Source organism: Malaclemys terrapin, chromosome 17 (assembly GCF_027887155.1).
Source record: "Malaclemys terrapin pileata isolate rMalTer1 chromosome 17, rMalTer1.hap1, whole genome shotgun sequence".
In the NCBI taxonomy this organism is placed as follows: Eukaryota; Metazoa; Chordata; order Testudines; family Emydidae; genus Malaclemys; species Malaclemys terrapin.
In genome coordinates this window covers 11439190-11454188 of record NC_071521.1, presented here as the reverse complement: position 1 = coordinate 11454188, position 14999 = coordinate 11439190, and the positions used below count along the sequence as shown (strand labels likewise).

The 14999-nt window shown below is 47.9% G+C and overlaps 1 protein-coding gene across 1 annotated transcript; it reads left to right on the top strand.

The window, feature by feature from the left end:
- Positions 1-2381: 2381 nt before the first annotated feature.
- Positions 2382-14275, top strand: EXOSC2 (exosome component 2). The gene is made up of 9 exons (XM_054007797.1): positions 2382-2530; positions 3667-3768; positions 7140-7185; positions 7866-7955; positions 8855-8920; positions 9859-9927; positions 10785-10961; positions 12135-12263; positions 13345-14275. The coding sequence occupies exons 1-9, from the start codon at positions 2406-2408 to the stop codon at positions 13423-13425; spliced, it is 885 nt and encodes a 294-aa protein (XP_053863772.1). The 5' UTR covers positions 2382-2405; the 3' UTR covers positions 13426-14275.
- Positions 14276-14999: the final 724 nt, after the last annotated feature.

Here is a 14999-nt window from a genome sequence, read left to right as displayed (position 1 = left end):
ATAAAAATTACTTGGAACATTTATCATTTAGAAGGTGAGTTGTTTGGGAGTTTTCTTTCTCTCTGTGTTCAAGGAAAGCATAATGTTGGTCTTGGAAAGGGGATAGTGGAGCTTCTCCTAGAGGGTATCACTGAAATTTGCTTCTTTTCACTTCCTTAGTGTCTTCAGGATCCTAGCTTGTGTTTGAATGAAATGAACAAAAGATCCAACCGCTGTATTATCAACCATTGGAACAGTTTCCCATGGGAAGTGGTACATTCTCCATCGCTTGGAGTCTTTAAATCAAGATCGGATGCCTTTCTAAACGATATGCTCCAGTTCAACCAAAGTTATGGGCTTGAAGCAGGAATCACCAGGTGAAATTCTGTGGCTTGTGTTATGCAGGAGGTCATATTATAATAGTCCCTCCTGGCCTTAAAATCTAGCATCTATTTCACACATTTTGGACAGAGCATAATTTACTGCTCAGTCCTCATGGATTATTTTCAATAACCATCTTTGCATCTTGAAAGACGATGGTTTTAAAATGTGGAGAAAAGCAATTTGCGCACAGGTGCACACAGAGCCAGAGACACATGGTGTTCATATGTATTAAGCACAGGGTGTTGAACCCCAATTTCCATTCATTAAAAATAACTCCTGCAGTACTTAACACAAAGGTACACAGGACTATCCCCACCTCCTTCTGGAATCCCCTGGCCTTTAAAGACAAATACGCATCCATCTATCATAGATCAAGATTTGCTAGTGCTCTGTAATCCCAAATAGGGCCTGTTTGTACCATACCACATTCTAGGCAGTACAAATGTTCTGGGGCAGACCTGCTTTTGATACCCCAACAGCCACTCTCCTAATCAATTCCTGTCCAGCATGGTCATGTCGCTAGCAAGAAGATTGCTTAGGATACACGCAGATATCACTGGTGGATCTCGTAGCAGGATCAGGTCTAATACAAGACAGCACTATAGCTCTCTTTAGCTTCACTTTGGAATGAGTGAACTTGATGTTTTCTCTCTAACACCAGGGCTGTCAGGAGTAACACCACTGTGGTGTGAGAGGAGAATCACGCTGTGGGATACAGCACAGGAGCTGAATGGCAGAAAGGATTATGATGATTTGGTTCTTATGAACAGGTACCAGTTTCTTCTGCTATGTGTTTATACAGTGCTTGGCTCTAGGGTGACCCTATCCTGATTGGCCCCTTGGGGTGCTATCACAGTGCAAATATTTAATAATAATAACAGCTGTTCTCTGATATAACCATCCACTCGAGTGGAGAACATCATTTAGCTTACCAGATGGAAGCCTGTGCTGCATTTAGGCTTAATGCAATGGGAAGCATTGGCTGATGACCTTGGTATGATCTCTCTCTTAAATCCCTAAGTGACCGTATGACTAGGTAAATGACAAGAGCTGATTTTTTTAGTTGTAAAACATTAGCTCTTAATATTACATTTCTTTTCCTTTCTACGTGTAGATAGTAAATTCTTGCCGTTTCAGTCAGACCAGTGGTGCTCAACCCACGGGATGCTTGCGGCCTAATCAGCACACAGCTGCAACCCATGTGACCTCCTCAGGGCCATACAGGTAGTATATATAGAGAGAGGATGCGGCCCACATAACACATGGAGAGCTGCATGTGCGGCCCACAATGATAAATAGGTTGAGAACCACTGAGTCAGACAGTCATTTAGCAATGCTGTGAGCTGTTAAACAGCTGCTGTGTTCCAGAGTAGACTGAGTTTCAGGGATAGCTGAAATGGAGCCTGTGCATGAATGCGTTGTTGAGTGCTTTGGGATCTGGTTTGCAGGAGCTGGGACTTCAAGGAAAACAATAATTCACATGAGACTCATGACAAAATCATGAGAGCTGGTAACACCGCTGCAGCAGCATCGTTTAGCAGGGATGTGCTGCTTCCCAGTTCTGCAGGGGGGTGGCTGCCCACTGTGCCAGTGCTGGCCAGGCGTATAGGGCCCGTGGGCCGCAAGAGGATGTGGGGGGCGAATATGCCGAATGCCCACGGTTACTATGGCCAGTGTGCAGCGTTCACGATGAAATACTGTCTCTGGGCATTACCAACATGTGGCTTGTCTTGGAGGGGGGGAGCATATTCCTGGAGGGCACCAGAGCCCTAGACAGCTTGCCAGCACAAAACATGGCCCAACACCTATCCCTTCCTTTGAACCTAACGCAGTGAAGGCCATTCCCCGTCTCTGCCAGGATCCAATATGGCCTCCCGCAGCCTTGTCACTGCTGAAGTTCGCCAGGCCCTCATCCAACATGGCGGCGCCCCAAGTCAACATGGCAGCTCCCACGCACGCGGTTGCCAGTAACTGACATGGCGGAGAGAACGTGTGGTTCAGACGGGCACTGAAGCCGACGAAGGAAACTGCCAGGACTTAAGATGGCGGCAATAGAGATCCGGCTGCCGGTGGCCCGCAAGCTGGTGGTCCAGAGTCTGGCGCAGGGGAGCGACAAGCACTTGGTGGCTCCCGGGGACACGATCACCACAGACACGGGCTACATGAGGTGAGGGGCCTCTCCCAGATTTCTTCTTCTACTGGTAGGGCCCTCCCCCCCCTCTCAGAGACTGAGGCTGTGGGGCAGGGTCCCTTATCCCCCGCATGGGGCTGTGGTGCAACATCCCCCCCCCAGCGTATGGGCTATGGGGTAGGGTCCCTTGTCCCGCCAAACATGAGGCTATGGCGCCGCCACACGCCCTCAGGGCATGGGCTATGGGGCAGGGTTCCTTATCCCTCCAGACATGTAGCTAGGGTGCAGCCCAGCCCCCTTCCTCAGGGCGTGGGTTATGGGGCAGGGTCCTTTTGCCCCCCTGCATCTCAGTGGCAGCCCTCCCTCTCCCCCCATCCCAGCAGCTAAGGCTATGGGGCAGGCTCCCTTATACTGCACAGAATGGGGCTATGTTGCAGCTTCCCTGTCCCCGTTCCGAGGGTTTGGGGATAGGGTCTCTTCCCCCACAACATCCCAGGGGCAAGGGTTACTGGGAATTAACAGAGGAGTTCTCCTTCAATCCCAGTTTTTTTGGGGGGCTGCTCATTCCTCCCTGCCCCTGCTTCTACCCCCAGAGTCGAGTTGCAGAAAACAGCTTCTCTTGGGGGCTGGGGCCGCAAGCAAGAGTCATTGTGGTTACTCAGGGGACTCCTGAACAGTTGCTTGTCCTGCTTTGGTTTCCCCCCACAGCTCACCTTGCCGGCGAGGAGTGGGGTGAGGTCTGGTGGGTCTTTTTTATCTGGCTGTAAATTTCTCAGTGCCCCCACTCTGTTGCTCGTCTCATGCTTAGAGCTGGCCCCAAGTCACTCTCCCTATCTGCAGTGTTGGGAAGGGGCTTATCAGTCTCACTTAAAGCTGGACCACTAGTGCACATGAGGATGGAGGCTGAGCTGTGTCACCACCTGCAGGTATCTTTATTTTACAGACTCTTCGCTGCGAACCGGGTAGAGAGAGAGACAGACCTCAGCCCTAGAGTGGTGGGGAAATAGCCCCCTTTCACTTTCCTGTTTTAATTCTAGGGAACTTGGGAACTCTTTTCCTAATAATTCTGTGACTGCTCTAAGCCTGGGATGCAAAAACGTGGGATGGCCAGCCTCAGGGTGGTCGGGATGGCAGATGGATGTGTGGATGTTTGATGTATTCTTTTTCGGCAGGGGCCATGGCACGTATATGGGAGATGAGAAACTTGTCGCATCGGTAGCAGGCGCTGTGGAGAGAGTGAACAAACTGATCTGTGTCAAAGCTCTGAAAACCAGGTGAGAACAGGCTTTGAGTCAGAAGCCATTTTCTGAACCTATTTAGAAATCAGATGTTCCTTCTGTGTAATTCCTAGCACCGCGTTTCCCACTTAACGACTTTAGAGCGGGTGGGCATAAACCAACAGATGGTCTCAGTGTGTGTCCAACAGTGGGAGATGTTTGGAAATGAGTTGGGGTGAGTGTAGAAATTGTCAGACTTTATCAGATCAATGCTTCCATCTACACCAGATTGGTGGATTTCATAACCATATTATTCATGGATTGTTAGACCAGAAGGGACCATTCATAGATTCATAGATTCTAGGACTGGAAGGGACCTCGAGAGGTCATCGAGTCCAGTTCCCTTCCCGCATGGCAGGACCAAATACTGTCTAGACCATCCCTGATAGACATTAATCTAACCTACTCTTAAATATCTCCAGAGATGGAGATTCCACAACCTCCCTTGGCAATTTATTCCAGTGTTTAACCACCCTGACAGTTAGGAACTTTTTCCTAATGTCCAACCTAGACCTCCCTTGCTGCAGTTTAAGCCCATTGCTTCTTATTCTATTCTCAGAGGCCAAGGTGAACAAGTTTTCTCCTTCCTCCTTATGACACCCTTTTAGATACCTGAAAACTGCTATCTGTCTTCCCCTCTGTCTTCTCTTTTCCAAACTAAACAAACCCAATTCTTTCAGCCTTCCTTCATAGGTCATGTTCTCAAGACCTTTAATCATTCTTGTTGCTCTTCTCTGGACCCTCTTCAATTTCTCCACATCTTTCTTGAAATGCGGTTCCCAGAACTGGACACAATACTCCAGCTGAGGCCTAACCAGAGCAGAGTAGAGCGGAAGAATGACTTCTCGTGTCTTGCTCACAACACACCTGTTAATACATCCCAGAATCATGTTCGCTTTTTTTGCAACAGCATCACACTGTTGACTCATATTTAGCTTGTGGTCCACTATAACCCCTAGATCGCTTTCTGCCGTACTCCTTCCTAGACAGTCTCTTCCCATTCTGTATGTGTGAAACTGATTTTTTCTTCCTAAGTGGAGCACTTTGCATTTGTCTTTGTTAAACTTCATCCTGTTTAACTCAGACCATTTCTCCAATTTGTCCAGATCATTTTGAATTATGACCCTGTCCTCCAAAGCAGTTGCAATCCCTCCCAGTTTGGTATCATCCGCAAACTTAATAAGCGTACTTTCTATGCCAATATCTAAGTCGTTAATGAAGATATTGAACAGAGCTGGTCCCAAAACAGAACCCTGCGGAACCCCACTTGTTATGCCTTTCCAGCAGGATTGGGAACCATTAATAACAACTCTCTGAGTACGGTTATCCAGCCGGTTATGCACCCCCCTTATAGTAGCCCCATCTAAATTGTATTTGCCTAGTTTATCGATAAGAATATCATGCGAGACCGTATCAAATGCCTTACTAAAGTCTAGGTATACCACATCCACAGCTTCTCCCTTATTCACAAGACTCGTTATCCTATCAAAGAAAGCTATCAGATTGGTTTGACACGATTTGTTCTTTACAAATCCATGCTGGCTGTTCCCTATCACCTTACCACCTTCCAAGTGTTTGCAGATGATTTCCTTAATTACTTGCTCCATTATCTTCTCTGGCACAGAAGTTAAACTAACTGGTCTATAGTTTCCTGGGTTGTTTTTATTTCCCTTTTTATAGATGGGCACTATATTTCTCCCGTCTCCCATGATTTTCCAAAGATAATAGCTAGAGGCTCAGATACCTCCTCTATTAGCTCCTTGAGTATTCTAGGATGCATTTCATCAGGCCCTGGTGACTTGCAGGCATCCAACTTTTCTAAGTGATTTTTAACTTGTTCTTTTTTTATTTTATCTGCTAAACCTACCCCATTCCCATTAGCATTCACTACGTAAGGCATTCCTTCAGACTTCTCGGTGAAGACCGAAACAAAGAAGTCATTAAGCATCTCTGCCATTTCCAAGTTTCCTGTTACTGTTTCTCCCTCTTCACTGAGCAGTGGGCCTACCCTGTCTTTGGTCTTCCTCTTGCTTCTAACGTATTGATAAAAAAATCTTCTTGTTTCCCTTTATTCCGGTAGCTAGTTTGAGCTTATTTTGTGCCTTTGCCTTTCTAATCTTGCCCCTGCCTTCCTGTGTTGTTTGCCTATATTCATCCTTTGTAATCTGTCCTAGTTTCCATTTTTTATATGACTCCTTTTTATTTTTTAGATCATGCAAGATCTCGTGGTTAAGCCAAGGTGGTCTTTTGCCACATTTTCTATCTTTCCTAACCAGCGGAATAGCTTGCTTTTGGGCCCTTAATAGTGTCCCTTTGAAAAACTGCCAACTCTCCTCAGTTGTTTTTCCCCTCAGTTTTGATTCCCAATGGGACCTTACCTATCAACTCTCTGAGCTTACCAAAATCCACCTTCCTGAAATCCATTGTCTCTATTTTGCTGTTCTCCCTTCTACCCTTCCTTAGAATTGTAAACTCTATGATTTCATGATCACTTTCACCCGAGCTGCCTTCTACTTTCAAATTCTCAACAAGTTCCTCCCTATTTGTTAAAATCAAGTCTAGAACAGCTTCCCCCCTAGTAGCTTTTTCAACCTTCTGAAATAAAAAGTCTGCAATGCAGTCCAAGAATTTGTTGGATAGTCTGTGCCCTGCTGTGTTATTTTCCCAACATATATTTGGATAGTTGAAGTCCCCCATCACCACCAAATCTTGGGCTTTGGATGATTTTGTTAGTTGTTTAAAAAAAGCCTCATCCACCTCTTCCACCTGGTTAGGTGGCCTGTAGTAGACTCCTAGCATGACATCACCCTTGTTTTTTACCCCTTTTAGCCTAACCCAGAGACTCTCAACACTTCTGTCTCCTATGTCCATCTCCACTTCAGTCCAAGTGTGTACATTTTTAATATATAAGGCAACACCTCCTCCCTTTTTCCCGTCTATCCTTCCTGAGCAAGCTGTACCCATCCACACCAACATTCCAATCGTGTATTATCCCACCAAGTTTCAGTGATGCCAACAATGTCGTAGTTGTATTTATTTATTAGCACTTCCAGTTCTTCCTGCTTATTACCCATACTTCTCGCATTAGATCATTTAATCTGACCTGTGTGACGCAGGCCAGAGAATTTCATCCACTTACTCCTGTATTGAGCCCAATTACAAATCCCTGGAAATAAACGTTAGTACTGGAAACACTGATGCTACAGTTTGCACAGACTCCAGTGCTATGACTCGGCCCTGCTTTTTTTTTAATGCTGTGTTTTTAATCAGTGTCATGCTGATACATGTACCTGAGTCGAGTGATGTATCTGAGCCAGTCCGGGAAGAGGTTTGCGTGAACAGAATTTCCCTTTTTGTCTTGCTCCCAGGTATAACGGGGAAGTTGGTGACATTGTGGTTGGGAGAGTCACAGAGGTAAGGCGAAGGAGATCCCAGCCGCTGTTTCCTGCCAATGACTCGTTTTCCCTGACAACATACTAAAACCAGAATTATGCTTGTCCTACATTTAAAATGTAAGAGTGTTAGTGAGAAGTACGGTTTAGTAGTGACAACATAGGACTATCATTGGTGCGTCTGTGTCTGATGGATGACATTTCTAGTGCGCCCAGCACCTTAGCATCCAGGCTTTTTAGGGCCTGCCACTGGGCATTGAGGGAATTCAGCATCGTACTGTATTGGACTTTCCTTTTTTAAGATCCTGAATCCTATTCCAGGCTGTGCTGCTGTGTGACGTTAAGGAAGTCATTGCCCATCTGTAGAATGGAGGTAATATCAGCCTTCTGGATTAAAGGGAGACGGTTAATGTAACATTTAGTTGGAGTCCTAACAATTGAGTTAAAAGTCGTTTTGTGTGCTACATCTGTGCCTGAGACCCCCTGTTAATGTTCTTAGTGGATGTATGTACCAGGTGGGGTATGTTCAAATACACAGAGAACGGGACAAATCTCGTCACTTACTCCTCTTCATGAAGTTCTTTGGTTGGTGTGGATTGGTGGGGACTGTGGTTCTACTGGCCATTGAAAGTCCTGCTCCACTGGTAAGCACATGCTTGATGTTTCAGAATAACAGAGGAATTTCTCTTACCTCCCCCTCAGGTTCAGCAGAAACGATGGAAGGTGGAGACCAATGCCAGGCTGGATTCAGTCTTGCTTCTCTCATCCATGAACCTACCAGGAGGGGAGCTGGTGAGTGAAATCCCAAATAGTGTGTTGCTGGATTACTTTCTTGCTGCTCAACGGCAGCAGATGAGAGGAGCTAGGCGCTGAGATGAGCTGCAAGGCTGTGTGTCGCTTTCCTCAGTTGCTGTTCAAGTGCAACATTGGTGCCCAGCTAATTCATCTATGCGTGCAAGTCTGCAGGTTAATCTGCTGTACCTCTTTCCAGGACCTTCTGCACAAAGGCAGCTCATCCCATCAAGTGTCATTCCTTCTACATAACTGATACCCTCAGTGGGTAGGACTACACTTGAAGCTGGAGATGTAATGCGCAGCTGGGGGGAGACATACCCACGTTCGCCCTGATCAAGCATGCTAAAAATAGTATGTAGCTGCAGCAGCCTTGAGTGCGTGCCTGCCAGAGGCACTAGGTATGAACTTGGGCCAGCTGGCCCCTCCTGTTGCTCGTGCTGCATTTTTAGCATGCTAGCTCAATCAAAGCTAACACAGGTATGTCTGCTCAAGCTCAGAATCCCATTCCCAGCTTGACGTGTAGACGTGCATCTGTTCATGTAGCTGTTGCATGTTTTACACTTCTGGGTTATGGGAATCGTGGCACTCTGAGATAGAAGAGACGTATTGGGTCCCATCCAATCAGCTGCCCTCATCCTGGCCAGGCAGGATTGTTCCTACAGTATATTCTCCAGTGCCTTACCCTACTGCTGGACACATTTTGATTGGGTATCCCTTGATCTATAGAAAGAAGCAAGTGGTAGGATTAGAACTGAAGGACAGGTGCTCTACCTGCTGGTCTAAGGAAGCCGTGCCCCCTCGCTTGTGGTGGCAGAGCTTTGAGAGGTGGGCGGAATTGAAATGGATGGTGATCAGTTACTTTTTCACATAACTTTTCCTCCCTTTGTGCTTTTCAGAGGAGGAGATCAGCAGAGGATGAGCTTGCAATGAGGGACTATCTACAGGAAGGGGATCTTATCAGCGTATCCTTCCTTCATTTGCATTTCGGCAGGAGATCTCTGAGGGTCTTTGGTGCATAACCAAATGCCGGCAGATTAACTCTCTCTGTTAATCAGAACATGAGCCTTCTTTCTTCATATGTGTGACCTGATCCAAGAGTTCTCTCCTCCACCTCTGACTGAAATAGGTGGGACAGGAAGGCAGGACATGAAGGGTGTTATACTCACCTTTGTTTCCACCTGACATTTGTCTGCCTCCCCAGTTCTGTCTGGCTTTAGGTCCCATTTTTGCCTAAACAGTAGGTGTATCATGGTCAGGAGCATTGGACAGCCTCTCCATGAGGCTCTAATCCTGTTTTGGGATACTTGCTTGAAGGAAGCATCTGTCCTAGGATGGCTGCTGGAGGGAAACAACATTCATACACCATCCCTGAAGGCAGAGATCATCTGCTGACCATTGTGAGAGACACTCAATCTTAGACTCTATAATTTGTCTTATCTGGCGGTCTCCCAGGCTTATCAGGCTGGTCTTACTCCCGGTCTGGATGCTGTTCCCCAAATCCTTCACCTCTAGTTTGCTTCTTCTGCACATTTGCCCTCCCTCCCCACTTCCCAAGGACTAATTGTTGGTGTGCTAGCTGGGGGATGGACCTGGGCTTGGGGGCCTGTGTTGTCTTGGGGGCAGATATGTCACTCCGTAGCCAATATTGCATGGTTCTGTGTGAGGCTACCAGGCCGAGAAAAAAGACTGAGCTTTGAGCCCCTAGGCTGGCCTGAAATGACAAGGAAAGTACCATCAGACAGCAATGCTGGGGATTGATGGAAAACTATGGGATAAAGGGAAACTCCACCTGAATATTTCATTTGGGGGTTGCACAGTGGGAGGGATGGGAGGTGGGGGAATGAAGGCTGGTGAGGCTGGTTGGAAGCAGACTTCTCTTTTCCTTAAGCAGCATTACCAGGCAGAAGTCCAGGCAGTATTTTCTGATGGGGCTGTATCACTGCACACGCGGAGTCTGAAATATGGGAAGGTAAGGTACCGAGCAGACTGCTACTTTTCCTTGTCACTGGAATTTGTATGGCTGTACACCAGCGTAACTGAGAGCAGAGTTGACTCCCGCGTGAGGGGTCCTTCAGCATGAAGGGTTCTAGATAAGAACAAGATATGGTTACTAACCTTTATCTTCAGGCTGGGAAGATGAAGGGACCGGAGCCAAAGTGAAATAAAATGCAGAGGCCCCCCAGTGTGAAATGAATCTTGTCCATTTGCCCTTTAACCCTCCCTATCAGCAATTACAGATTGTGAACCCCTTCTGGCTATCAGAACCCTGGGGAGAAATCGCCCTTGGCTGAAACTTCCTGATAGCTCTTCCTGCCCAGAACCGCCTGTGACTTTTCCTTCTCTCTCTTGCCCCAGGACTCGGGGGCTTTATGTGCCCGGCATTTATCTCTGGTCTTGTGTGTTGAAATAAGCCAATGGACCATTTGTACTTAGGCTGCAGTTCAGGGTTATCAGATCCGGGATATTAGCACTTCAAAGCTGAAAGCGGAGCGGGATTACTGTACAAAGGGTGAAGGACGGCGATTGGATCAAATGTGCCGCTAAATGGAGCCTCTCTCATTCTTTGCCTTTTGGGAAGGCTGGATGGCGTGTTGGTACGATCTTTCTCTCACTGAACACTTCCATAGCACTGTGTTTTCAAAGCGCTGCCTGGGCATTAGTTAACCCTCCCAGCACGCTGGAGGCAGGCAGGGTTGGTATCCCCATTTCCCAGACTGGGACCGCAAAGCACTGAGTTGAAGTTGGTTGGCTCCCAGACCACCAATGGAGTTGGTGTCAGTGGTCAGGCCACACCCCTCTCACGTTAAGTGTCACTCTCCTCTTCAGCTTGGCCAGGGTGTGCTCGTTCAGGTCTCTCCCTCCCTCGTGAAACGCCAGAAGACTCACTTCCATGATCTGCCCTGTGGCGCCTCCGTGATCCTTGGCAACAACGGCTTCATCTGGATCTACCCAACGCCCGAGCAGAAGGATGAAGAGGCAGGGGGCTTTGTCACCAATCTGGAGGTGAGGAAACAGTGCTTCAGCGGTGGTTGGGTTCGTTAGTTGTTCGTCAAAAGGCCTCTTTATCAAGCTGTATTTCAATAGCCTGGCACCAAGCAACAGGACCCTGGTATCCACAGTAAAGGGAACCCGTGTCCAGGGAAAGTGCTTACCTAAGGGCTCTCTCACATTTCATAGCATGGCCCACACCTGAATAAAGAGATTGTCACCGCAGCATCTCCCCTTCTGTTCACAATCACGGAATGTCCCGGGGGACACGACAGCAGTTGCTTTTATGTGGAACACAATAAGGAAATATTTATATCCGTAGCTGTCTGCTAGTGTGAATTAGCAGTTGGAAACAAGGAAGGGAACCACCACCATGGGAGCAGGCAGGGAACCACCACACATGGCTCAGTCAGCATCTCCGTGATTTGTTCATATACCTAACGCACGGTGAACTGCTAGCCGAATTCCTCGCTCTTTAATATTGACCAGCAAACCGCATGCATCCTCGCTGAAACACTGGACTGTTCCATTAGTACTGCCTGTGTGGAGTGAGTTGGCTTGTGTGGGGAGATGGCCAGGGACTCTTCCTTGCACAGACAGCTGCGTAGCTTCATGGTCATAGTCTGTGCTGCCCTGTGGGACGCCCGGGTTTAGTGCTCGGTCCTGATCTCTCTCGTCCCTCTGGTGTGTGCTGCAGGCATGGCGCACTCAGCCAATGTAAGGAACAGCGTCAGTGGGCTACAAAAAGCTGCAGTTCCACTTTTGGATGGCAGAACATTGCCCGAGACGTGGAATTTTAGGTGGGGAAGTGGAGGGAGGTACAGATGGGGAATTGGGGGAATCTTCAGACAAAGAGTTGTCTGTCTGAACATCCAGGCTTCTTTTATAGTGGAGCATATCATGGGCAGTGAGTAGCTGTTAGACCACATTCCTTACCTGGCAGTGTGGAAAGAACCCAAGACTCCTGGCTCCCAGTCCTTGCTCTAATCACTAGTTCCCTTGTCTCCTTAGACATTTGAATTCACTCTCAGGGAGAGAAGTTGTATTACGTAGATGATGCAAGTAACTGGATGTGGTTTTAGGTTTGGAGTGACACTTGCATTGTCCTAGACCTCCAGTACTTCCTTGCAAATTCATCCCTTTCTCACATTCTGTGTCTTTTCCTTTTAATCCTTGCTTCCCTGTCAGCCAGTCTCCTTACATGACCGGGAGGTAATCTCACGACTCCGGAACTGCATCCTGGCTCTGGTTGCTCAGAAGCTGATGCTCTACGACACCAGCATTGTGTACTGCTACGAGGCCTCCCTTCCCCATCAGGTATTGAGTCCAGTTGCTGCTTTCTTCACTCCCTGATGCACAGGCCACACTACTTTACCCCAAAGCCAGTAGGACCGTGCATGCTTTCATTTCCTGGGATCCACCCAGAAGATCCTTGTCGTAAGCGGCAATATGATGTCCTCTGTCATAGCATGAAGCAGATGGCTGTGGAAAGGTTGGGATGGGGATGGGTTGAAAATCCCGACATCAGGTAATGTTCAACTTGGGCTCTATAGAAACAACTATCTCCTTCACTAGGAATGACAAGTTTTCTTCCCTGGGTGAAAGAACAGCCCCTTCCTCTCTGATCCCGGTCAAACCAGGGTTCGGAATTGCACCAGGGTAGGGTGAGGTGAGGAGGAGGTGTCTCACGTACAATGGAAGGTCAGAGTTTTGTCTTCTCTTTCCCATATGCACATCCCCTGCCAATGCTGGAAGGTTCCTGGTGCTAGACTTTCTGTAGCTGGATATGGTGCAGTCAACACCCGTTTGCCCCATGATTTGTTAATGATTTTAATGCCATATGCTATCACTGAGATCCCATCAACAAGCCTTCGTTGTTCTCCTGTGCTCACCAAACAGACAGAGACTTAAAAGGTCTCCTGCTTTCATGTCCGGTGTCAGCCTCCCAGGCACGATGGGACATGCAGTCAAGCTCCACCTTCAATATAATGGTCCTTCTTAAGTACCGAAGCATATGATTTCGGAAGGGTTGTGGTGTCTCTGTGCCCTCAACTCCTCAGTAGGTATAGAATCATAGGACTGGAAGGGACCTTGAGAGGTCTTCTACTCTAGTCCCCTGCACTCGTGGCAGAACTAAATATTATCTAGATCATCCCTGAGAGACTAGGCAAGACTCACTTAGTTCCCTTCTCATGGGTAAGTTTGCTGTCAGGACTTGGGGCATCTGTCGGGATTGTTGCCAGTAGAGAGAGTCTGCTTGGGCCACAGCCCCCGGTGTTTCCATATGCTGCATTAACACCTGCCTGCAGTTCATTGCCCTGTGCACCTGGCAGGGCCTCGTCCACTTCATGTGTGGGGGTCACAACTGCAAACGTTGCTCTTCTCCTTTTCACTGCAGATCAAGGACTTTCTCAAACCAGAGGTGATGCAGGAGATTGTGCTGGAGACCCGGCAGAGGTTGTTGGAACTGGAGGGTTGAGGGAAGGAGACATGGCAGCTTGGAGTCCCACCAAAGCAGCATTGACTCCCCAACTTCCTGCATCGCCCCAACCCCCTAAATGTCTTTCCAGAGCTCAGAAAATACCTGACTCTCCCTGTCTCACTTCCGGGATTCCTTCTGGTTTGTAGGGCAGTGTAAACCCCTCGACCTGCAGACTGGACGTATGGTCTTTGTGAAGAGCAACTGCCACTGGGACGTAGCTCGCTAGACTAGTTGCCATGGTGGGCAATGTGCTTCTAAAGTGCCCTTAACGTGGTCCATGTTGTTAGAGGACAGAGGAAACAACATATTTTTGTTTTGCCTTATGGTTTCTCCTCCCTCACCCCCCACAAGATCGGGTTAGCAGTCCTAGCAGTGGTTGACCTTGACAGTGAGAGGAGCTCTGCCAATGTGTCCTTTATTCAAGATGCACATTTTACCCCTCAAGACCCACATTGCGGCTACCCATCTCCAAAGGCCAGGACTCGTTGCCAAGCCTGTGAATGGTTATGTCAGCGTGCTGTGCGGATCTCTCTGCCCCCTTCCAAACACACACTGGATTTGGATGTTCAGTTCTTGCATTTTCTGTGCTTACACTATAGCTCATAGAATGGTACAAAAACCCGCTGGTGCTGGGTGGCCATCTCACTGCATATTGAGTGCCCATAGGTAGTAGTCAGGCAAGGTGCCTTGATCCTCCAGAGCAAAAGGCGTCTTCCCATCCCATGCGCGGAAGTGATGATCCCAAGCGTTTTATTTCGTAGGTCTGATACTGTGAGCTCCTCTGGTCTTGAAGGATTTTGCTGTTGTTTCCTACTAGAGGTTTTTTTTTTTTTTTTTTTTTTTAAATCTTCAATAAAGAATGGTTTTTGAGAGAGAATCTGAGAGTCGTTTGTTTGGATGAGCTTGTGTCCCACCATGATGAACTGGGTCTCACTAAGGAACCACTCTTAGGTCAAGGCCTTCCTGTACAAGGACATCAGTGGCCGCACTACGTCCTGCTGGGTCCCATCTCTTCATTCTGCCTGTGCAGAAGTGGCTGAAGCATCCCTTGCTAAGGTGTTGCTGGCTGCCTTTCCCTCCACTCTCCATCAAGACTTTGCCCACCTCCCTCCACGGGGCATCTTGCCCCGCATGGTACTCCTGTGTGTTGTTCGTGTGCTCAGCGTGGCCTTGCTTGCAGTGGCTCCTACACAGTAGTTGCCTCCCTGAGATCCCTGGAGGAATTAGGTCAAGACCATCCGTGCCATCCTAAGGGAGGTGGGAGGACACCTCACCCCTTAAAATGTGGGTCCTCCCTGGGATCCTCAGGAGGGTGTGAGGCTAGTGGGTAGAGCAGGGTACGTTGAGTCAAGACTCGCGTTCTGGTTCCTGTTTGGCCACTGTCTGCCATTTCTCTGTGCCTCAGTTTTCTCTGTCTGTAAAGTGGGGATGATGCCAGTTTCATAAGGGGGGTCAGAGACTGAATTAATTGGCTTGTAAAGTGCTTGGATATTCTGGCTGCGATGGGCCCATTGCAAAGTGAAAAGCCATTGATAGAACCAAGAAACTTGTCCTGTTTGTCGTTTAATCTA